Source organism: Gasterosteus aculeatus, chromosome 15 (assembly GCF_964276395.1).
Source record: "Gasterosteus aculeatus chromosome 15, fGasAcu3.hap1.1, whole genome shotgun sequence".
Lineage (NCBI taxonomy): Eukaryota > Metazoa > Chordata > Actinopteri > Perciformes > Gasterosteidae > Gasterosteus > Gasterosteus aculeatus.
Genome location: NC_135703.1, coordinates 8,952,266 through 8,976,007, shown reverse-complemented (window position 1 = coordinate 8,976,007; position 23,742 = coordinate 8,952,266). Strand labels below are relative to the sequence as shown.

General features: G+C 45.0%; 1 protein-coding gene and 1 long non-coding RNA gene across 3 annotated transcripts in view; one reads left to right on the top strand and one right to left on the bottom strand.

Annotated features, from left to right (window-relative positions):
* Positions 1-23,742, top strand: part of pacrg (PARK2 co-regulated) — a 108,758-nt gene that overhangs the window by 58,202 nt on the left and 26,814 nt on the right. For both annotated transcript variants that reach the window (XM_078090026.1, XM_078090027.1), the window contains exon 4: positions 4,228-4,377. In XM_078090026.1, the coding sequence (XP_077946152.1) occupies positions 4,228-4,377 (150 nt within the window). The remainder of the gene's footprint in view (positions 1-4,227; positions 4,378-23,742) is intronic.
* On the bottom strand, positions 13,603-15,202 carry LOC144388443 (uncharacterized). The gene is made up of 2 exons (XR_013452836.1): positions 15,070-15,202; positions 13,603-14,536 (listed from the first exon to the last, which is right to left on the bottom strand). It is a non-coding gene; the product is annotated as an uncharacterized LOC144388443 (long non-coding RNA).

The following is a 23,742-nucleotide window of genomic DNA, read 5'->3' as shown; positions in this document are numbered from 1 at the left end:
AATGAGAACACTTTCTTCTTTAGGAAAGGGAATTTGTTTAGGCAAAATTAATATACATATGCAATATGCAATTTCTAAATTGTATTAACATATACAATAATTTTAGCTGCAGTAGAGTGCAACCGAAATAGCACAACATGCTTTACCAGGAAACAGGACTCACCTGTCTTACACACTTGCGCTACAACAGATTCTAACATTACCACACGGCCAGTCCTGTGACAAGTCCTAATTTGGTTTTGCAGTCATACGGTTCCTATTATTACATTAGTCCTCAGGGCGAAGCGTCCTTGTTTTTCCTTTGCCCGGAAGAGGTTGTTTCCAAAAGCATGCCCGCTAATCTGCCCGCTGCTATGTGGTGACGTGTTATTGGGGCGTGCACGCGCTCACACGCTCACACTCTCACACGCTCACAGGTTGGCAGACGGGCTGGAATGTCAGGTCTCAGGTTGGGAAAGTTTATGACTAACTGTCAGAATTTACAGTGAGGTGCACGGAAAAAAAAGGTTTCCTGGGTGACAAACAGGAGGAGGATAAAGGTACGGAGAAGTTAGAGGAGTGCAGAGTGTAGCTTTTGTTCAAAGATTTCCGCACACTTGCAAAAGTACAGTCTCACATACGCTCAGTCACACACACACACACACACACACACACACACACACACACACACACACACACACACACACACACACACACACAATGTCTTTTGTTTGGCGCCGTTGTCGAGTGGAGTGTCGGTTTCATCGTGGGGGCCTTTAAGTGGCGCCCAGTGAGCCCGGGGTAGTGTTCATGTCTCGGGAAGTTGGGGTGGTGTGTACGTGTATGTCAGAGTGTGTGTCTTCTTTGTTTGTGTATCTGTGTTGGACGTCGGTGGAGGTGCGGGGGGGGGGGGTGGAGACACAGTGACTGCCTGACCCCGGCTCAAAGTCTGTCACCACATTACAAATCTTACAGTGTGACGTATCTTGTTTTGTGTTGGCATGACTTCTACTGTGTTTTTGTCTGATATTCTAATATGTACTGTAAATATTAGAAAAAGTAAAGTTTTAGTTAAGTTAACTTATTAAATTAATTTGGATTAGATTGTTTTTACACCACATTTTCACAGATCCATGATTTGCCAGCCTCCTTTCACAGTTAAAATATGTGTTCAAGAAGAGTTATACTATACACAACTTATCATTATGCCCAGAGCCACCGGGCCACTCGCAAAGACAGTGGTTTAAAAATTCAAACCCTTCAGCAGTTTCGGTCATTTGTCCCTTGGAGGCCAGACCAAAGGTGATGGTTATGCTCCTCATGAAAACACGCACTTTGCACTGACGATGGCATTCTAAACCGCCTGCTCCTTATTAACTTCTTCGTTCATTATAAATCAGGCCTGTTCCTCCGTCCACAAGGCAAAGCTCCAGTCCGTGTCTCTGTTGCAGATGAATTACTTTCCTGTGGAGCAGGGAAGAAGGACGGACGGTGGATCGAGGAAGAAAGTAAAAAGCCGTCCGCAGTCTAAAATGGCAAGATATATATTTCTCTCCTCTACCGTTAATACATCTTCAATGTGGCTGGCAGGCTCTTATCTGCACAGCGACTGAGTCACGTCAGGCCCCGGTGAATTTTGATGATGACTGCAGGTCGCCCAGCGAGAATACACAATGAAGGAGGCTCTGGCTGACATTACACTCTAAGGCGCTGTCCTCGGTGACTTAAAGACTGAACTCTTCCCCTCTGTACACCCTGTTCCCATCACCCCATCGAACCACGAAAAACTACCTTAAACATAAAAATAGGAATAAAGAAGGAATAACAAGAAAATAAAAGACACCTTATAGCTATGAATTTTTTTTTTTTAAGGTGTCCAGTGGTATAATAACTGAAAAACCCTGACATTTTGGTAAAGGCAAAAAGATCTTGCTCAGCTAAACAGCACCCCGGTGACTTAAGAAGAAAGGCTACTTGTAACTCAAATGCTGTGGTTTTATATTTTTTTTCTGGCTTCCTTAAACAGGGAGGGGGATTCAGAGCCATGCTTCTATTGAGCCTCAGTTGATTGGCATAACATTTGTTCAGCTTTGCGCCCAAATGAGACTTTCATTATACGAAGATCCCCAGTTCCGCCTCTGCACGGGAACATCTTCTGATCTGAAAAGTAGATTTATTCCACGAGTGAGAACAATTCGCCGCTAAACTCTCAAAAGTGTCACCCTACCGCTGACATTTCACAAGAAAACAGGATACAAGGTCACCTCTGTTTTCTTTCTACACTGAATATGAAACAGGTCCATGCATGAATAGATTATTACTTTATTCAGATTTGTCCTAACACAGGTTTTATACCACCATTAATATATCAGGCCCTCGGCTGCCTCGTTTAATTTTTTTCCCTTTCTCCTTTTTTTTTTTTTTGCAGCAAGACGAGAGTGGCAATGAATAATTGAACAGTCCCGCGGTCCAAATGTCACAGTAGGGGAAATTGTTTGCGGTGGCTGGTAATTAGAATTTCATTGTTTGTTATGTAGGTTTGAAATTCCTGTCATTCCACATTCCACCTTATCTCGGTGATGGCACATATATGCGCGCTCGTCTATCTGGGGAGACGCTGAGGCAGAGATGGAGAGACGGCACGGAGCACAATGCAGCGTCTCCACTGCCGCTGGTCCAATGCATAGACATCACACACACACACACACACACAGACCCTCTCAAATAGACAAAACAATGGAGCTGGTACAACCAGTCATTTTCCCACATACTTGCACAGACAAAAATGTATCATGGTAATGTGATGAATCCCTTCAACACCGTGAGCCACTTGTCGTTTGCATGACTTCCACATTGTGTAACTTCATTTCACATTTGGCCACTAGCCTGTTCACGACCACCTGTGCGCATGACTGAGGCTGATATTTTGTGTCATCGCTTTGGATGTGTTTGAGTGTTTGTGCATGCCCGAGTGTTATGGGTGACTGTGTGCTTATGACGGCTTTGTGTTTGCATGCCAGCCGTTTTTAACACGGCGGCTAACAGTTATTGTCCTGCTCTCTGAGTGATCGCACAATATATCTCTGTAGATTTCAGTACGGTGTTTGGGACAAAAGTTGAAGAGGCGGATCCACAGTGACATGATTATTGCGTTATTGCACCTGTGGCAACAGGCGTTGTTGTCATCAACACGACTGAAGAGTCAACACGTTTCAATGTCGGCACTCTTTCCGTGCTTCAGGTTTCACTAAATTGTATAAATAGTTGCCATGTACAATACCGGTCAAAGGTTGGTCACAAAAGTCACATTTTCTCCTTCAATTCAATGATGAAAATGTGTCCAAACGTTTGACTGGTACTGTATCTGGGGCACAAATCTGATCAAATGCTTGAAATACCTCCATTATGTTGTGTTCTTTTTGTCAGATTAAAATCTTTCAGGTTTCCGGCATGTACCCTCTACTTATTTTCTTTCTCACATTCTGTCACACAAGCTGCCAGTGCTTCTGCTCGCACTCTCTTTTCCGGTCTTTCTGTAATTATTGCTGTGATGCCATCACCACCCTCTTTTTGTGAAAGTAGGTATCAGTTGACAGTCAAAGGTTTCATAGTGATAAATCGCTCAGGCCCGTTTTCTAACTGGGAGTTTGCTGACAGTCTGCTGAGGGAGTAACAAAACTTAAACATGCACGAGTACGAAGAACTCGAAAAATATGTCCGTCTTAGTTGCTAATCACGGTCATTTTCTCCCCCTTTGACATCCGACTGTCTCATCTCTTCGTCTCTCTCAATATGACATTTTGTCTTTTGTTGTCCCCCCCCCCCCCTTCCCCTTCCCTCTTTCTATTTCTGAATATGTCTCTCTTGATCTCTGCAGCCCTCCATCCCTACCGCCATCATTCCCTTTGTTCTCTCTATCAGTGCGAGATGGAGTTAAGTGCAGCTGTAGGCCAAATAGCCCAGTGATTGGCTCTCACTTACTGCGGCCTCCCTGGTGCATTTGAAATCACTGATTGCAGACCAGCCAGTCTAAATCAAGGCCCGAGCTGTAAGGGAAATTCTTTCAAGGCGAAGGATATGTCTGTGGGAGTTAAGATTTATATGTAATTCGTCTCATGTACCATATAATTGCGGTTGTCAGAATCACTCCACCTGCAAACAAGCTGCAAATCACATCTAAAAACGAGGCCGGCAGTCGAACCTTCTAACCCCCCCCCCCCCCCGTTTGCCTTTTGTCCTGCCCTCCAGACGCCTTGAACACGAGGAACCACGATGTGATGTGCACCACCATGAAAGTCCTGCAGCATCTGGTGAAGTCGGGGGACCAAGTGGGAGAGGCTCTGGTGCCCTACTTCAGACAAATCCTCCGCGTTTTCAGCATGTTCAAGAACAAGAACAGTAAGTTCCAACTCGACTGTGTGTTGTCGGCGAGTCGAGGCTCGCAGCCGTCGAGTGCGTTATGAATCATTTTTTGGTGCCAGCACGGCTACTCCGTCAGCCGGGTGACGGACAGCAAACATCTACGAGCGTGTGACAGGCAGCGGTAAGTATTCATGTGAATCTTGTGACTTCCAGGCAGAAAAGCAGCCTTATTGTCTCTGTAAATCCAGCGCGGGCACCTTCTCCTGAAATCCTTTTTCCGCTCTTTGCCTCCCACCACTTTAACATCCACTTGACAGAGGAGCTCCATTTTGTCCTTTCTGCTGTCAGTCAGGCTGCATTGTGCCGGCGATGTCGAGGAGGAGACTTTGTCCTTCCTTCCTCTGAAAGCCTCCACCTGGGTGACACCAAGACCTGGGGAGATTGGCATCAGATCGGCAGGCTCTTTGTGGGGCTGTGTCAAAGCACTTAGCATGCTGTGACATGAATTGAGCCCAATGGAGTCTTGGAGGCACAACCGGTCACAAACACAACTCAACACACAGCCGGAAGGACGCGGAGAGCGACACGGCCGATCAATCATTTAAACGCAGGCTTTAACGGGAGAAAACACGAGGCTTTAGTATGTTAGTCAATATCCAATTTGAATCTGTCTGTTTCATTTGCTTATATTATTGCTTACTATTTGCTGAGGTCTGAAAAACAAACCAGGAAGGCGCGCGCGGATGGATGTAGCGGTGAAAGACAAAGGACGGAAAAGGAAAGCCTGCCTTATTAGTGCATGTCCGTATGCAAATCTCCTCTGTAAATTAGCTGTCAAATCAATCCCCTAAACCGCTGTGAAGCGTGAGTTCCTCCGTCACAGCGCAGGCTCAGCGGTCGGCCGGCGAACCCCACCAGGAATAGTTTTATCTCTGGCGGGTAGTTACAGTGGCGGCCTGTCTCCCCCCCGTCCGCTTGTCCGCCCCCCCCTCCTCCCCTCCCTCCCTCCACCACCGACTCTGGCAGGCATTGATTAAACCCCGAGTCAGCCTCTCACCTGGCAGACGTCCCTGCTGCTGACCTCTCTTGGAGAGACCAGTTTGGGGCGCGAGACGGATTCGTACAGCTGCCAAAGAACCGGGACCCAATCGGCTGAAGCGCTATTAGAGCATCTATTAGAGGTTCCAAGTTTGGTCGGGATTAAGGCACAATGTTTGACCACATGAAAGTATAAAATAATGTGCACTAAAAGTTCATATGTATAAGTTCATAGATAGACAAACAAATGGATACGATATTTACAGTGTTCTTCAGCTCTTCTTTTTCCATCAGGGGCTTTACTGCAAAATAAGCTGTCAAATCATGCTCTGCACCGCCCACTCTTTGCTAACACACAGAGGTACGACTTCAAATATAGGGAATGTACGCTTTTTTTTGGCAGGGGGGTGCGGGCGGGTTCCACACTCTCTGTGATTCAGAACGCTGTGTTCTTTCTCTCTAATGCAGAAATATTCCAGGGTTGTGGTTCTCTCACACGCTTTCTCTCCCTCTGTGCCTTTGTCTCCGTCTCTCTTCTGTGTTAATGTGGCTTGTTTATATCAACATCAAAGCGCTCATTGAAGTCCCATCTATTACCTTCTATCGCTCGCATACACCTCCAGCTCCATCCCACGCTCAGTCGGCCGCCTCGACCAGAGCTGGCGTGCCGCTGCCAGCAGACAGACGCCATCATTGTGTCCGAGGCACTAGAAGACACAGGCTGTCTAGTAATGTGTGGTAACATCTCCCCTCGGCTCTCCCACACTCTAACTCGCACAACTTGCATGGCATCCCTCTTATCTCCCTCGAGTCACAAACAGGCCACTGTCCAGTGCGTGCCAAGTGTGTGTGTGTGTGTGTGTGTGTGTGTGTGTGTGTGTCTACACTTTTGTGTATCTGTGGTGAATAGATCTTTTGAGCTCCCAATGCAGCTGTTGAATTTGGTGTGGACGAGGTCCCCGGCTTGCTGTCTCCGTGTCTCTCTGTCCGCTGTTCTTCAGGCCTGCCGTCCTCGGGCACATAATGCTCTGCTAGCCGCGTGCTATACTGACATACAGCAACAAAACCCGACTTTGTCCCCGTCTCCTCGGTTCTTGGAGCTGTGAATCAATAGACTGACAGCCACTGCTGCCGCGTTGGGGGATGCACTTGGATATCACCAGTATCTCATCATGGGACAGTTCCCCCCACCCCCCCCGCCGGCTGTGTTCACACACTCCCGCTGTGTCGCTCTCGCTCTGAGACAGGGTCGTGACCTGTCAAATTGGCCTACATACAGGCCTTATCTGAGCCATTTCCCAGGGTCAGAGCTGGAGCTTTACAGCCATCTCCAAAATGGACCCTCGGGTGTCCTCTCACTCACAGACAGAGCGCCGGACCTCTGACCGGGGCGAAGCACACCCGGGCCCCACATGCCGCGGCGTCTGGAGAACGAACAGCTCCATTGTTCAACCAGAAATAAATGTTGTGCCTGCTGCGATTTCTTACCGCTGACACAGTAATGCGTCATTTTGAAGCGCGCAATAATGAGCAATCACACAGTATCGCCATCCTTGACATGCCCCTTAGTGTCCTGAATCAGCGCTCTCAGCTTCTGTTTGCTTTGTGCCTTTTGAACATCTGCTGTGTTTGTTTGTGTGTGTGTGTGTGTGTGTGTGTGTGTGTGTGTGTGTGTGTGTGTGTGTGTGTGTGTGTGTGTGTGTGTGTGTGTGTGAGAGAGACGTTGTTGAGGATGGTGTAGGAATTCCTTTGAATGCGATGACAGCTCTCTTGTTTGCTTGCTGTGATGAATCTTATCCCTAATGAAATGCAACCACGTCCTTTAAGAAGGAGAGATCCCTCATCCAGCAAATTCCTCCTCTGAGCTCAAAAGAATAGGAGCTCATCTACTGTACATCATCTGAGGGAGGGGGTTTGTCGAGTTATGTGATGCAGCAGAGTAAACTACGCAGCTCATATTCTACCGTCTTGAATAGATTGGAATGGGTGCAGATGTCTTCATGCACCAGAGAAATTCTGGGTTTTCTGCTTGAAATTAAACTTGATGCTTATACAGTGAGGTAAACCAATTTTTACATTGGTCAATATTATTTTTCTTTGAGCTACTTCTTTCTCAAAAAAAAAACGTCATTTGTAGGTATGCCTGAGTGAAGAAATTATTAAGAAATGATAAATGTTACACAATTTAAGACCAGAGTAAAACATTTTTGGCTTTAATTGCAAAATATTTCAACTGGTTGCACCAGATTAGTAGACAAGTACACGCCACCAAAGGACCAGTACAGCTCACTGATGAATGACTATGACTTCACATGTTTGTTCATTCAGCCTCACTGATTCTCACTAACAACACAAATAAAGCCCCAAGAGACAAAGAGTAAATAAAGTAGTGCTTTGTCCTGTCATCTTCAGCCTCTACATCATTCTAGATTGTGTCTAAAGGAAGCTGAAGTTTGCCTGGAGGGCTCTTTAGGTATTTATTTCTAGCTTGCATTGTTGCATTGTTGCTGTTGTACCGATGAATTTCTTCGCTTATCTATAAGGTGCAGGTCGTTAAACTCAAATTCATCACTGACAAACTCTCTCTCTCTCTCTCTCTCCCTAAAACACACACTCACACACACACACACACACACACACATATTGCTCACACACGCTGCAGTGATCTGGTTCACCTGGCCTCTTTTGTCTTTGTGCTTCGTGGAATGTGTCCAGCTATGATAAGGTCTCCCCCCTCATGCAAGCTCTCTGTCTTCTGCTGCCGTCGACCGGTGTGGTTTTTGTCTCAGTGACGGATGCGGTGCCGTGGCTGGCCACTCTGTCTCCCCCCCCGGGGGCTTACTTTATCAGTGTATCACATCACACACATGGCACACACACACACATACACGAGCACACAGTTCGGAGTTGGGGCGTCTCTATGAATGCAGCGGATCAGTAACAGCCCCGAGATGATTGTCGGCGTGGAGTTAAACAGGAAGAGCTGGCTGACCTCGTGACCCCCCTACGACCTCCCTGACAGAAGGACGGTCGAGCAAAGAGTGGCCAAGGACATTTCCTCAGTTGTCGATGTATATAATATACATGTGAAATCACAAACACACAGGCATGTCTAATCCAAAATATATATATATATATATATTTATTTTTTTTTCAGCTCTCTTTTCTCCGACAGAAGGCCACGCGTACGCCAGTGTGCTCTCGTCCACAATGCATTGTAATGCTCCAGTTTACTGCCAGAACACTGCGCTGTCGTGTGTATGGTATTGAAGTTAATTCCTGGGGATTCCCTCCCACAAATATTAGTTTTACTTAATGACCTTTTCCAGCAGCCGAAATTAATTCACTGCCATACTTTCATTGTGTACATAGCCAAGCTATAAAGGGGCCCATGCCCACATCCCACATACAGACACACACACACGCACACAAGCCAGAGGCCCCTTTGTAATCCATCATCCTCCACAGACACACAGAGCTCCTTGTCCCCGTGGACGACAGAACACACACCTCATCCTCAGCCCCCTGTTCCCTTCTTCCATGTACCCTTCTCCAACGAGAGATATCTATCTGTCTATCTATCAAGCAATCACAGCCTGTCAAGGCCTCGCTGCCATTAAAATACAGAAAGAGTTGGGGGGGGGAACTGCCAGAGAGGAGAGAGATAGAAAGCAAAGATATCATGAGTGAGCGTGAGATGAAATCCAGGTAATACCGGGCTTGTCTGTTCTTACCTGCTCCACCGTTAGCATGCTTCACAGCACATAATGACTTTTTCCCTCTCTCCCCAAGCTTAAGAAGAGACAAAAATTGCAAAAATACATTTCTATATTAATGCAGTCCCCATCTCTCTTCACCCCTACGCCTCTTGTGCCTGCGGATATGCCCACTTGGCTCTGTTAATTTCTATTGTCAGCAGGTCTGAGGCGGAGCAGCCAATCAGGAGGGAGCGTTAGCCCTTGGGCCTGCGTTCGCTTTGCGGCTCCAATTTAAAGGTCAGCTGATAAGCAGCCTGATGCATGCATAATCTGGGCTGCTCTGCAGGCAGGCAGACTGTTCAATAGACACATACACACAGCAGATATACACATTATACTCTTTGACTATGATTGACGCTCTCAAACTTTTTACTTGATGCCGATGGTTTTGCAAAGTTTTGCTTTGCCTTTTCCTGCTTTATACATTTGTTGTTGAACCAGTTTAGATAATGTACTTCTACTAATTACTTGAAAGGAGTGAATCAGTAAGAGTTTGGCTTTATGTTTGTTGATTTGTTCATTCATTTATGCATAGTGCCTTTTTCAATTCAGCACTTAGGGGGATTATGTGATCCACTCTTTAAATGGCACAGAGCCCTAGGGAACGCAGTTTACTTAAAATTAAATAGAAAAGGGAGTCTGCAACTTAAACACTTTAGCAATTAGCTGCAATGTGCAGAAGCTGCCTCTCCTCTCCCCAAGTGCAGCCCCTGGTCAATAGGTTTGGTTGTTCCCTTCCCTTCATTCTGGTTATATCATGTTTTCATCACATTATTGTTATTCTGCACGACACTTTATCCGGCACGAATATCATTAAACATGCAGACCTCAATTTTGACTTAAGTAGAACTTTTTTACCCTTTGTTATGGCCAATGTTAAATGGTCAACATAGCTATAGTGTCACATTATTATTTATTCTCATTCTCATCTCGCGCTTGTAATAGTTAAACATTGTGGTGTCGGGATGTAAGGATAGAATACGGAACGCTTTACAGATTGTAAAGTCTGCTGAGGGGGATTTGTGATGTGAATGAAATCAGTTATCATTTATATTTATATGGGATATAAATTAACTAACATTACATCCTCTATGCTTCCCTAGTTACTAAAGGTAAACCTATTACTCAAGTTTTAAGTGACTTTAACGGTGAATAAAGATCTACAAGGCTTAACAGGAACAACGAGGGCTCCTTGGTTTCATTATCTCAATCACAAAGTGAAGATATGCTTCATTTTGGCTCTGCTCTGTAAGCTTTAGCTTCTTTTCAAAATAATAAAACTATTATTATTATTATTATTATTATAGGGAGGGCGGTTAATGAAAGTTTGGGCTCTACTTTGACAGATTGACAGAGTCGAAGTGGCGGGTTTTAGCGAAGGTTCAAACCTTGCCTTCAGGATTAGAGCAATGAGCAATTAGAGAAAGCTTACACATGAACGTTGAGGTTTGGATAGATAGGATCAGCTCCAGCACACACTTGTAATCTGTAGTCGACCATGTACGTATTCTTCCAGTGAAACCAGTCCTCAATCTCAGCGGGACGCGTCCTTTCATTCCCTCTAATCCAAGCAGCACTCAATTACCTAATTGGATGATTTATGAGGCTTCTCCTCCTGCCATCTCAATGAGATTAACACCGTCTGTAATTAATGAATCTGCGGCACTTTCAAACGATTTGCGGGATTGTCCCGGCTCCGGGGGCCTGACATGTGCGTAACACAATTATGGACCAGTCGAAATGAGGCAATAGAGTTGGATGAATACTGCGAGGGTAAGCGGTGTTTTCTAAAGACGGGATGGTCGCACTCTGAAGTTGGATCATGTTGATCTGTTATTATTCCATTTAGAGTGCGTTTGTGTTGGCGGAGGTTGGGGCTCAGTCAGCCATTTGATAGCCGGTGAACTCGCTGCTTCCTGGATTTTTACGTGTATGCTGCTGTACGAGATCATCTGTGTCCTTGTGTGTGTGTGTCGTTCGGTCCTTGTAGCGAGCAGTGAGCTCTCACGCAGACTCTCCCCACATCATTGTGTTTGACGTCTCCGCGGGCAGGAAGCCACCGTGCCGGTGTGGATGCACACGTTTGTCCAGCCCGCTCTGCATCAGCATTTGTACCCAGCGCCAGGTTACCTGTCAGCCTTTATCAGCAACCGCACCTTCACGAACAGTGCTGCTGTTTGAAAATAAAAAAGGCACCATTTCACAAAACAAATCACAAATAGACTGTTGTTCCAGAGAAGGACAAAGTAAACAGGAAGACTGTCCTACTTCCCTTTGTTTGTCAGACGTGGACAGAAAACGATGTGCACTGCACAAGTAAAATAACTGACAGTTAGATCTTTGTCTACTTCCTGGGCTACTAAAATTCACATCACATGGAATAATGTACAGATATGGAGACTTAATGCTTCCACACCTGTTGTTTTTTTGGGGTCCGTCTCCCGGCTGTCTGTGTCTTAAGACCCCCCCGCCTCCCCCATTAATGCCCTTTCTCATCACGTTTCCCGGACAGAGGAAACCTTATCGGGTACACTTTCACACAGGCATGCGCCAGTCTCAGTCCTGACAATCTCTAATGGACGTAATTGAATCCTATTCTATCATTCTAATGCACACACAATTCCTCAACCGCCTGCTACACAACCCTCACAACGCTTCCCCCTTCCTCGCACAAATTTCCATGAGGTTTTACGCCAGCCAGCTCCCATCTCTGGTGTGTCCATGTGACTCCGTGCGTCGTATTGCCATCAGCAAATACAAGTGTGCTTGGAATGATGAAAGTATATGCCTTATTAGAAAGACTGATACGCACTCACGAAAAAAGAAAAAAGATTGCTGACATTAAACGAAAATGAATTGGTGTTGTTTAAACTACATTGTTCCAAAGATATTATTTATTTATATATACAATATTTATTTATCATTTAAGTCCAAAGACAAAATCACAGTTTTGGATTGAACTTTTAATGGGCGTATAAAAATCAAACTCCTATGTGTAACTATTTGTTCATAGTCATGCTTGTCCGTTTTAAATGCACTTAAAAAATTGTGTGTTATGTTGAATTGTGGTTAGTGTTTTATCAGCAAAACTACAGACATTTATTTTTATGGAAGTTAAGAGGTCATGTTGACCAAACAAATGATCAGAGCTGGATGTGTGGCCATATTCAGCCAAGGGAGTATCACAGAAGAGTTTTTTTTTTTTTATTGCTATTTCTTTCCTTTTACTTTTGAAACTTAATTAAGTGGTGCAATAATAGCACTAAACTGCCGTTTTTTCATTAATAAATTCTCACTCTTGCTTCAGTACCTAAGTATGCTTCATATTTGATAATATGAGCCGCTTGCTTCGTTGCCTATGAGATCAGTGCACATGAGATACAATACCATGGCTATTCAGTCTTATTGTAACTTAAAGCTGTACTAAATCCGATTACTTTTTATATATTTCTTTTTTCTCTCACTGCTTACCTGGTTTGAGTCTTATCCTGAAAAATATTAAATATTTAACAAAAATTCTTAAAAACAGTGGTGAACTACGGCCTTCAAGCTTCATATATTTCCACACTTATTAAAAAATAACTTAAGAGCCAAGTTGTAAGCTATTTTGTGCGCAAACACGGCAAGTCTCTGAAATATATGACTGAACACACCGGGATTCTATTCAGCTCCAAAACCAGTAACATCCAAACAAATGCAGTTCGCAACTGTTTTTGCATGCGAGCTGCTAGATGACAATGTGTTCAGAAATGACTGCAGTCACTTGTATTTTTATCTGCAAAGAACTTGCTTCAAGCACTTACGCTTTTCATCCCCGCAACATTGCTAATGTTTGAAATTAATTTAATGAGGAACAGATTAATATTTAATTAGGCTACTGGCAGTGCTCAGTATTATAATTTAGAATACACATTGCACATTGTTTGCATAATCAATTAATTGCAGCTGCATCTGTAAATAATATTGGTAGCACACCAGCTGCTTCGGCATAGGACCCCACTTTAAAGGCTGCACCGTCACTCCTACACCAACGTTGAGAAAATCCCCATAGTACTGCCTTATTTACTCTCAGGATGTGTGCTGGCACACAGGCATGCACGCACCGGCCATGCCCTTCAAAGTCAATAGAATATATAAACATGTCCACTTCACACCACTACAGGGAATGTAGAATATGCCGAGATCAAATTCTATAGGTCCTTAAGGTCTCTCCAAGCCTGCCGTGTTGCCGATGACCTCAAAACTGCATAACAGATATTGCATTGTTACGTTAGGACTGCAGCTCTTCAACTGGACTGTGAACGGATTATGTCGTGACTGTGTTTTTAAAAAACATTTGCGTCTAGTTATATCGTTTTTATGTTGTACAAACAGTCTGAATGTATTTTCTTTGTTTAAATAAGGTGCTTTGTGACATGCAGTTCCGTGCTCTGACGGCATAAAAAAATATCCCTGTTGATGCAGATTGTCAAAGATGTTACAGCCCTTTATTCATTCAATTACAGCGCGTTCTTTGTTTGTGTCTGTTTGGAACAACAACCTGTTTCCATTGTGGGAATAATAAACACAAAGAAACAAATGTGCGTGGTAACATTAACAAAACACTGCAGCGTCACTGATATCAGATGCCTTCTATGCATGGTGGGTAATCCCTTTCTTTCCAATTCTTTTGATTTTTCTTCTTTTGACAATGACACGAGGCAGCAGCTACCTAATTAAATTCATCTAACCTCCAACAACGACACAAAGTTTTTTTATCATCTCCCATCATCCATTTTGTGCCTCCAACCCTCCTCCTTTGCCATCTTTCTCCTTCTATCCTTTTATTTCTCTCCCACATAACTGTAGCCATGCATGGATCCTATGTGCTAAAAGCCGTGGTCTCTTTGTTCTCCTCTGCATGCCACCCATAATGCTGCTCTGGTGTGGACCTCAGCGAGATGAATAATTCACCCGGTGGACAGTGGAGACTCTTGTAATGTCTCGACCCCCGTCGACCGCTGCACGCCTGGGACACACATTACACAGTCCCCAAGGAGAAGCACCCAGGAGCCTCCTGCTCTCACTTCAGCTGCTCTCCACCACCTCCTCACATCCAATATTTAGCCCGGTGTGGCCGGAGAGGCGCACATCCCGGGCTCTCCCTCCTTCATACGCTACACAACCCAGTTTAGGCACAGAGGCAGCGGGAAGATTGCTCTCCCTGGACGAGAGGCGCGCCGATGTCCCTGCCTCCGCCTGGTGTTGGAATCAGTCCCACGTCGTGGCTTCATGGACCAGAATGCTCCGAGGCCAGACCCGCCTTTTCCCTTTTTGTCATGTGTAGGAGAAACAGTAGTGGCTGCAGACATCCTCGGGATGCAGACCAACCCGGCCACATACTCCACCCTGCTGCTTCTCTAAGAAAAAAAAACACAAATGCTGAAATATGAAACACTCTCTGTGAGAAGGATTTGAGTTCTGTTCGCCGTCAAAATGCTTGTCCCTCGCGAGGATGTGCAGAGGGCGGTGGTGAGTGGGTTGATATGTGTGGATGAGTTCTAGTGTGATTGACATAGGTTTGTTTGTCTTTCTATAAGAGGATCCTACGAAATATCACGATGTTCTGGTCTTGGTTTGTCTCTGCTCTTCTCACTGGTCTAACGTGACTGCGGCTCGGTAAAAGCAAGGTCACGTCATGTATCTTGTCACGTTGTGGAGTCTAAATTGGTTGTCTGGCAACCACAATGTGTTGCTCCAGCACCTTTTTCTTTGTATCGATTAAGCAAACAAGATAAGACGTGTTTATTAGGGATCTTTGAAGGTGCTGTGTACGAGCCTTTCCATTGATGGATCACAACAGATGGCGACAGCCGAGCTGGCGGCGAACAGCGCTATCTGCGCTAAGCGTGCAAACTGCTGCCAAAGTGCTGACAGAAGTAACAGCGTTTACCTGAGGCAGAATCGCAGGATGGGCGCAGCACTTGCGTGACGGCGCCAGTGCTTGTTTTTCCGGGAGTTGCATGCAAACGTGCCACGTCTACGGTGGCAGGTGGAGGCATAAACCTCAGCATTTGTTGAGCCTGTGTTCCGAGCATGTGCGGTGGCCCCTGAGGGGTGGCGTCTGCTCCCCTGTGTTTGTCATCACTGCTTTTGTTCCTCACGGCGCCGCTATTCTGGGCAGGGAAAGGTCATCTACAGCTCACACCTTAAGGATGCTCAGATCATCACACAATGCTTTCTGGACAGCGAGGCCCATGGCCGTCTGTCCAGCGGTCCACCATGGTTGATTATGTACTGTGCTAGTGTTTAAAGTTGATGTCAGAATCCTGTGGCTATTTATCACAAAGCCCCAGTAAATATTTGTTTGTTGGTGTTTACTAGATGGTGAATGCTGGCTGTGTTTTTCACCCCGGTTCCATTGAATGTGTATTTTTCCATATTCAAGCAGATGCTACAGTGTAATCCAAGCTTACATTTCTATGCTCGTAGAGTCCGGAGGTATGTGACAGAACCCTGCTCCCTTTTCTATTTCTGTCTCTGCATTCCCTGAACATAAGAGGGTGAGCTGGTGGGTGGTTCTGACCCGGGCAGTATGACACCCCCCCCCCCCCCCCACAAGGACACCTCTCCCCCCCACACCAACCACCCCCCCCCCACTTGAAATACTGAAAAGAAGGCTTTCATCACCTGACTCCATATGTGCGGAGAGATCAAGCAAACAGCTGCTTTGGAGTCACTGGAAACAGAAACAAGCAATACTGTAGGATGCTGAAGGTTATGCGACACTGCACAATGTGCAGCCCAACCCTCTTAACTCCAAGAAAGACACTTGCAGCGTGAGAGTGGTCGTTAAGCTGCTGATAGATACCAGCTCCGTCGCAATGATTGTAGCGTTTCAGAGCGCGCGTGCCGCCTTTACTTGGCGGTCTGCTGATATTTTCAACCCGGCAACCCGTCATTAAGCTGTTGTGCATATGGATTAGGACACGGATACTTCAAAGTCCTCACAGACAGGATATCTCAGGATAGTTTCAGGGGTATAAATGAGAGGTGTCATTACAACAGCCATAAATGATTGGGATTGAGCGGCCTGCTTGCAAACGATGCTGTGCTCCCTGTTTGTGAGTTGTGTTTTTTCTGTGTGTGTAAACAGAGATTTGGTTTCCCATAAGGGTGTGTGCATATGTGTGTGTGTGTGTGTGTGTGTACACCACCCAAAGCAGCAGTCACCGCAGGGTGGGCTTTTATTAAAGAGTTGTAATGAGTGAGAGCCATCATGAGCCAGCTCACCTATTGATTACCTATAAAGAGCACTCGGTGGAGACGTGCTGTGATCCATAGATAATGCTTTGCACAGGGCGACTCAACTTAGCCTGGCTCCAAACCTCTGAATTGCTGCCCACATCTCAAACGCTGTTGTGCATTTCAACTGTATCCGGTGTCAGCCGGGCAAATCGCTGTTATCGTGGTTGGAGATTCAAGTGAGGCAAACTGAGCCTTTGTGAACAGGACAAAAAAAAAAATCTATACCAAATGTGCTCTTGAAAATCTGGCCTCGGTCCTAACTGAGAATGTCTTTCTGCTGCATTTATTCCGGGACAATCAACACCTCCCACAGAATACAGCTAACAAGGAGGCATTCAGACAGGATAATGGAGTGGTAACGAAATGGCCTTTCAATCTGTAAGTCAGCCTGGACTCACACTGAAACTTGTTTACTCAAACACACAGATATATCCATACTGCCTTGCATCCATGCAAAGGTTACCTAATATGTGAATGATGTTGTCCTAACATTTTGCAATGAGCTCTAACCAACAGCTCTGTAGTTCTGTGTTGTTGGATAGTTGCAGATGTCACCAAGGAAAGAAGGACAGCATCAGTCCGGGGATGATTATGAAGAATGACTCCTGCTTATAGTTCAGTACAATAAGAGAGCCATGGCAAAACTTCAGAGCCTCTCGGACAACATGTATGAGTCATTCCATGTTATTATGGCTAAATATGAAGGCCATTTCAGTAATTACGGCATAGATTTACCTCAAAAAGCGCTCTTTGGTTAATGGAGCTGTCTGGGTCGGTCTGCACCAATTTATTTACTTGTGTGCAATAATAGGAATATGTTTTTTTGAGTTTAGCATTAGTATAATTTCATTTTTTCATTTTCCTAATTATACCAACATAATGTTGGTATGCGTAGCCATGAGAATCACCTGAATGTTTGTAGTGCCGTTGCTTGTCAAATGCTATACGCCTCTCGAACATAAAGACATGACTACAACAGGGTGTTACGTCTCCCTGATATGTGACTAAAGTTAATTTTGCACACTGCAGGTCCCCTTACAAGGTGAATTATCTGACAGATTCTAAAACACATTTTCTAATGTCATGCCGATTTACAATGGCATTAAATAAACTCCGCTTCCCAGCACCAATAGATCACCCCGGGGATCAGCGAAAGCACTGCGGCAGCGTCGGGAATGGACAGAAAAACCCACACGATGTACACGGGCTCCCCCCGAGGCTGGAGAGCGGGTGGTGGTGGGGGTGGAGGTGGTGGTGGCGGCGAGATTGACGAGTCACCCCATCACTAGTGATCCATGCAGGTCGACACTCAACGCCCCCCTTGACAAAACGCACAAGAGCGTGCTATCGTTACAACACACACCCTCGTCCACTCACTCACACACACACACACACACACACAAATGTCAGTGACGGTTCATTTCAATGCAAATAAGTGTTCCGGCGCCTCTTCTGGGACGAGTGCTCGGCACACTGCATTTTCTCTTTCTCTATCAAATGGAGGATCTAGATTCTATAGCGATCTCTCGGGCAGAACCAAGCGCCCGAGAGCACACACAGTGCGTTGCATGTTTGAACTGATTTATTGAAGTTTATCGTTACCACTTTAAAAAAAAAGAAATATCCTGGAATGTCTCATACAATTGGTCCGTGCAGGAGGCTGCACTTGTGGTAATTGTGAGTGACGCATATTTACATTGTCTGAAATGCATTGTGTGGGTTAATTGTTTTTCGCCTCACAGAGTTGCATTATTATATTATGCTGATATACAGCCCACTCTATACTGCACGACTGCAGCATTACAGATGAAGCTCGATTCTTCCTTCCTCCCAATGGGCCTTTGTCCTCAAAAGAATAGAGGCTCCTCACTTCATCAGATAGATTACAGCCAATTAAATGTGTCCATTATCATCCATTAATTACCGCCAACGCTTCTGCTAGAAATAGCCATGACCAAGCAACGGCCGTGGACGTGAAATTGACCCAAATACATCCAAGATGGGTTTCCATTTTCCCAAACCTCATCAGCAGAGGCCTATCACCGAACCGAGTCATCCATCACTCTGACTCCCTGGGAGATGTGTATTGCTGGGTTAGCATGCATGCAGCATGCGCATGTAACACACGCCGAGGCGCGCACATGTCTGTACCTGACGCTTGCTCGTGGTCTGGTTTGTGTTGCTGTGTTTGGACAGGAATCAGGAACATTTATTGCCAAAGTATGTTGGACATAGAAGGAATTTGACATGTCGGGTGGTGCATAACATTGGAAAATAAGACAAATATAAATAGATAAAGATAAATAAACACAGTGCAGGAAATGTAACCTGTTCAATTTATCAAATAGAAGAACATAAATAGAAATATATATAATAGAAATAGAAAAAAAGTGCTATCCGTGCATCGTGTTGTGCATGTCTGCTGTGTTGCTAGAGCTGAGGTTCCTTGAGAGACAGGTTGCAGCCCTGCAGGATTGACACTGTGTGACACCTCTCTCCATCATCCGTCAGCCTGATTACTCACCTCTCTGATGTAACGGCCCACATTAAGACATTAAGCTGAATGCACCTGATTACGACCAATACAAAATCTCAGCTCACATGAACGACACAGTACTGAAGAGCCTTTGCCAATCAGCGGGTCACATTGCTGCTCTTTCTTTCTTTCCAACTGACATGCCCTTTGAGATGTGGCGCAGATTGGATTGTGTGCAAGCGCCTCTCTCTGCATTGCTTTCAGTTTCCTGTGTTCACAGTCGTTAGGAAATGCTGCATGTTCAACTTGCAGAATTCAGGGAAGGTTGGCAAGCTCAGATGTCTTCTCTCCTGTCTACACTCCTTTCCTTCTCTCCTGTACTTTGCTAGGTGCCTAGGAATCAGGCATTAGAGGAACAGCCTGACAGTTTGTGTACTGTTGCCTCACTGGGACGGGATCGGAGTAACAAGTCAGACAAAGAGCGTAAAAGCGAGAGGTTGAACTCGGATGATGAAACATATTTAGGGTTTGACATTTTTCGCCTAGCGGTGTGTTCACATAAACTTCGACGCATGGGTCACACTGGAGAGCAGCGCGGTCAAACTGATTCTTAAATCCTGGTGAAATATGTCATGCTGTTAACTTGGAAATCTAGTCAATACTTAACTGCACAGTAAGTAAAGACCATTCATTTGTGGGAACATGTTAGTACTTCCACTTCTGTTTCGTACCGTGAATAAAAATGCTCGTTTGGAATTAGTCAGGGTTTGTGTGACACATCTAACATGATCCCATGATCCACTTCCAATAGGTCAATAGAGCAAATTCATGTGTTAACGTTTACGTAAAGTCAACCCCATACATAAGCACTGCAATAATTTACTTACTTTACTGAATGCAGGGATTTAGGATTCGACATTTTGGGGTATTCTTTAAGGTTTTAACATAAAAAGAATAATATTTTCAAGACTTCTTAATGTATATTCATTATTGTACTGTATAATAAGCCAACACAAAGACCGTTTATGTGTGACATTTCTTTTCTCATTACCGTTTTGCCTTGATTTGGGCTTATGGATGTTGTTGATTGGGCCTTTCGGTCATTTTGTTTGGTCTGTTCTTCCAATCTAAGACCGCTGAGATATTTTGCTCTCCTTGAGAAGCCAAAACGGCTTGACTCTACATGAGCCTGAATCTTGCATGGCTGGTTGTTACACCATAGGGAATAGCAGACGCATGATGGATGATGTGAGTATTAAATAAATAGATTTGCTTGGGTTGATTTTGTCACATAAGTACATGTATACTTCAGGGACCCAAAAGCTAGTCTGAGATCTTACTTGTAGGTATTAGCTCAGATCACCTGTCTACATCACTAATGCTCCTAAAGTCTTGTACTCATACTGAGTCCCGTTGGATAATTCTGCCTCATTTCAATCAGACAATAAGGTTATAAGCAGCCAATTTAGATAAACGTATTGGAGAAGAAATCAAATTTAAAAACATTAGCATGTATCTTTACGGGGCGTAGGGAGGGTGTGTGCACACACACACACTCTGAAAACCAACAAATCATTCCCGAAGAAAGGTTTTTTTTTTGTCACATGGAATATTTAGAGAGCAAAGCGAGAAAGACGAGCAAAGTGATGAAGTGAGAATGAGGTGAAAAGTTTCAACCTGCTGCTGCACACTATTTAGAGCAGTGAAAAAGTAACTTTGTGTAAGTGTGCGTATTTGTGTGTGTGCGTGCATGTACAAGTGTCGGAGAAATCAGACTTCCTAGCACCTCTGATGGTTCCACGGTTGTTGAAAACATTTTACCAGATCAAAGCATTTAACGCTCCCGAGGCCTGTGCACCAGCCAGCTGTCTCCCCACCCGTTTCTTCACACACACACACACACACACACACACACACACACACACACACACACACACACACACACAGTCTTACGAGCGCACATGGTTCTTCCAGCCTTTCCACAAATCTCTGAGGATTTTGCAACGCCGAAGTCACACCAAACATCGCACCTGGAATGGACCGCCACCAGGTTCCGAGATAAGCCGAAACGCAGCAGAGTGGTATCAGCCCGACCACAGCAGCCCCGCTCCCTCCCTATCTCCCCCTCCGCTCCCCACCTCCCCTCCCCCCCTCAGGTGCTCTTTGACAGAAATAATTGAGGTAGGGAGGTGGTGGGAGGTTAATGAAGCACTCCCAACACACGGCTGACCTTTCCCCAGCCCCGGCGCAAATCATCGCAGCACAGTTTTTGGGACATTTTTAAATGAAAGCCTTTAAATAATTTATCTAACTATAGTTCCCGGAAGGCCCTTCCTTAGAGATTGGCTGTGACATTTCCCTCCTCCCCCCAGCCTCTCATACTTACCGCCTCACATCCAGTCCAAGAATATCACTGTTGATTTCTCTCGCCTTTGTCTCCTCTGCTGTCATCTCTCTCTCTCTCTCTCTCCCTCTCTCTCTCCCTCTCTCTCTCTCTCTCTCTCTACTCTCCCTCTCTCGCTCTCTACTCTCCCTCTCTCGCTCTCTACTCTCCCTGTTTGACATTAGCCGCATTAAAGATTAAAATCTCGGGTGTGTTCCACACGGGGCTATGAAATGACAGACAGGGGGCAGGACATGGGGCTTGATGTCAGAATGGAGATTGGGCTTATTCGATCTTTAAATGTGTCTTAGGTTTAGTGGATTTCAGAAAGAAAACAATGAGAAACATGAGGACTGACGAATCGGCTGCAGATCTGTAACTAGCAAATCAACAAGTTATTTAATTTGTTATCACCTCAGGCGCGTTTGGATCAAAATGGAAAAAAAAGCTCCCTTTGTGCGGTTGTGTGATTGAGAATTTAGCCTTTTGAACACAGTTTGCATCAGGAGAGACAGACGGACTCAATCTGTGCGCCTGCTTGTCACTTTACCTCCCTGTATCTCCACAGGAGGCGGGATGCGAAATGCTGACGGATGTTTGGTGCCTACACGATTGTGATGAAGACCGATTTGTACGGAATTAGACCGGTTTGTATCGGGAATGGGTTCAGGGAGGAAATCAAAGCGGTGACATAACAAACCTCAGATGAACATATGAGTATGCCTGCGTGGACATAAATCAAACACAATACGACAAAGAAGCCCCCCCCCCCTCGGCCTGGTGCATAGGTGTGAGAGATAAAACAAACTGGATCAGACCTGTTAAGGGAAGAGTGCTGTCACTTCACAAGAAATGCAATTTATCAGGCCCATTTCACGGCGCAAACAGAGGGAAATGAGACCTGACAACCATTTGTGTTATACAATATAGATATTAGCGGAACCGTTACGAGATACAATGTGTGAGGCCCGGCAGAAACCTTCCCAAGGGAGGAGCAGCATTTAGGCATTATCCACTTGTCTCAGACTCTCATAACCTGAGCGGTGTCTGTGTAGCTGTAGGCTGCAGGGAGTCTCTAAAGGAATCCGCCAACTCCGTTTAGCAGATGTCAATTTTTTTTTTCGCATTTCAGGATGGTGGGCCACAGAATTTGAGCTAAACGCAACCAAAGCAGAATCTAAAACACACCAGCAATTTGACAACCAAAACACTGTAACACACTGCGCATTCCAAAAACATGAAAAAACAGATTTACATACATTGCATTCTGGAAATGCAAACGCAGAACCCTTCCCCTCTCCCCACCCTTATCTTTGTGTAGTTGATTTATTACACAGTACCGTGGCAACTGCATTCACTCCTTCATGGTACATGGTGCGTGATTGTGTCTATTCACCTCACACATGAGGTCAGTCCATGGGGCTTTTAACATGTCATCAAAACACCTCTAAATGAGTCTTACAATTAAGTTGGAAATTTACTAAACTGCCAATTTGCGGTAATTGTCCTTACTTAGATTTGCTGTATGTAAGTATCGGTATCGTTTATACCGGTGTTCCGCTATGACAACTGACGTTGCTCTTCGGCAGGCGGCACATTTTTCCTTACACGCCATCACGTGGCGCCAAGCGGCCGGAGTTACTTGTCTAAGTGTTTTTAGATTGAGTCATGGTTATGACTTTATAACAACGATGAATAACCCACAACAAACACTCTTTAACGGGGTGAAACAATACGACACAACAGCTTGTGACACATAAACAACTTGTAACACTAATAATTGTACATTTAGAGAAATGACGCCGCCGAACTGCATGCTGGGTACAGCTCACAACAAGAAGTAACGTTAACTCTAGTGCTGCAACAACAGAAAAGAGCGATACAGGAGGAACAACGAGAGACCAGAGACCAACACAACTTGTGCCCAAGAGAGGAGCTGCGTCTGTTTGGGGGTTTTTTGGTTTTGGAAAATTCGACGTGAATTGGATCAGAAAACGATTTATTGCAAATTCTGTCGAGCCACTGGTGGTAACACTAGCAGCCACAACAAGCTAACATGCTAACGAGCTAACTGACAGTTGAGAGGCCTGTCTTTGTCTGACTTCAAATTAAACTGGTAATTTTGCACTTTTTGTCTGTAATTCACTTGACATTAAGTAATTATATCATGTAGCAGCAACATGATTTTGTATATTTACATCCTCCTCTTCATTAATACGGATGTTTTTCACTTTGTACTGTTACCGGAATCTGTTCCTTTTTCTGCTGCTGCATGAGAAGTTCTTTTTATTACCCAGAAGTGAGCGCAGATTTGTGCCTTTGTCCCGTAGCGAGGCCGGTGTGGTTTACAGTGTGCGTTGTGAGGGACGAGTTGTGTGCAGGATGCGTTTTTGTGACGACGGACTAAATGAAGGATTGTCTGCTTGCCTCTACCTTGTGCTGTGCTGGATGCAGGCAGA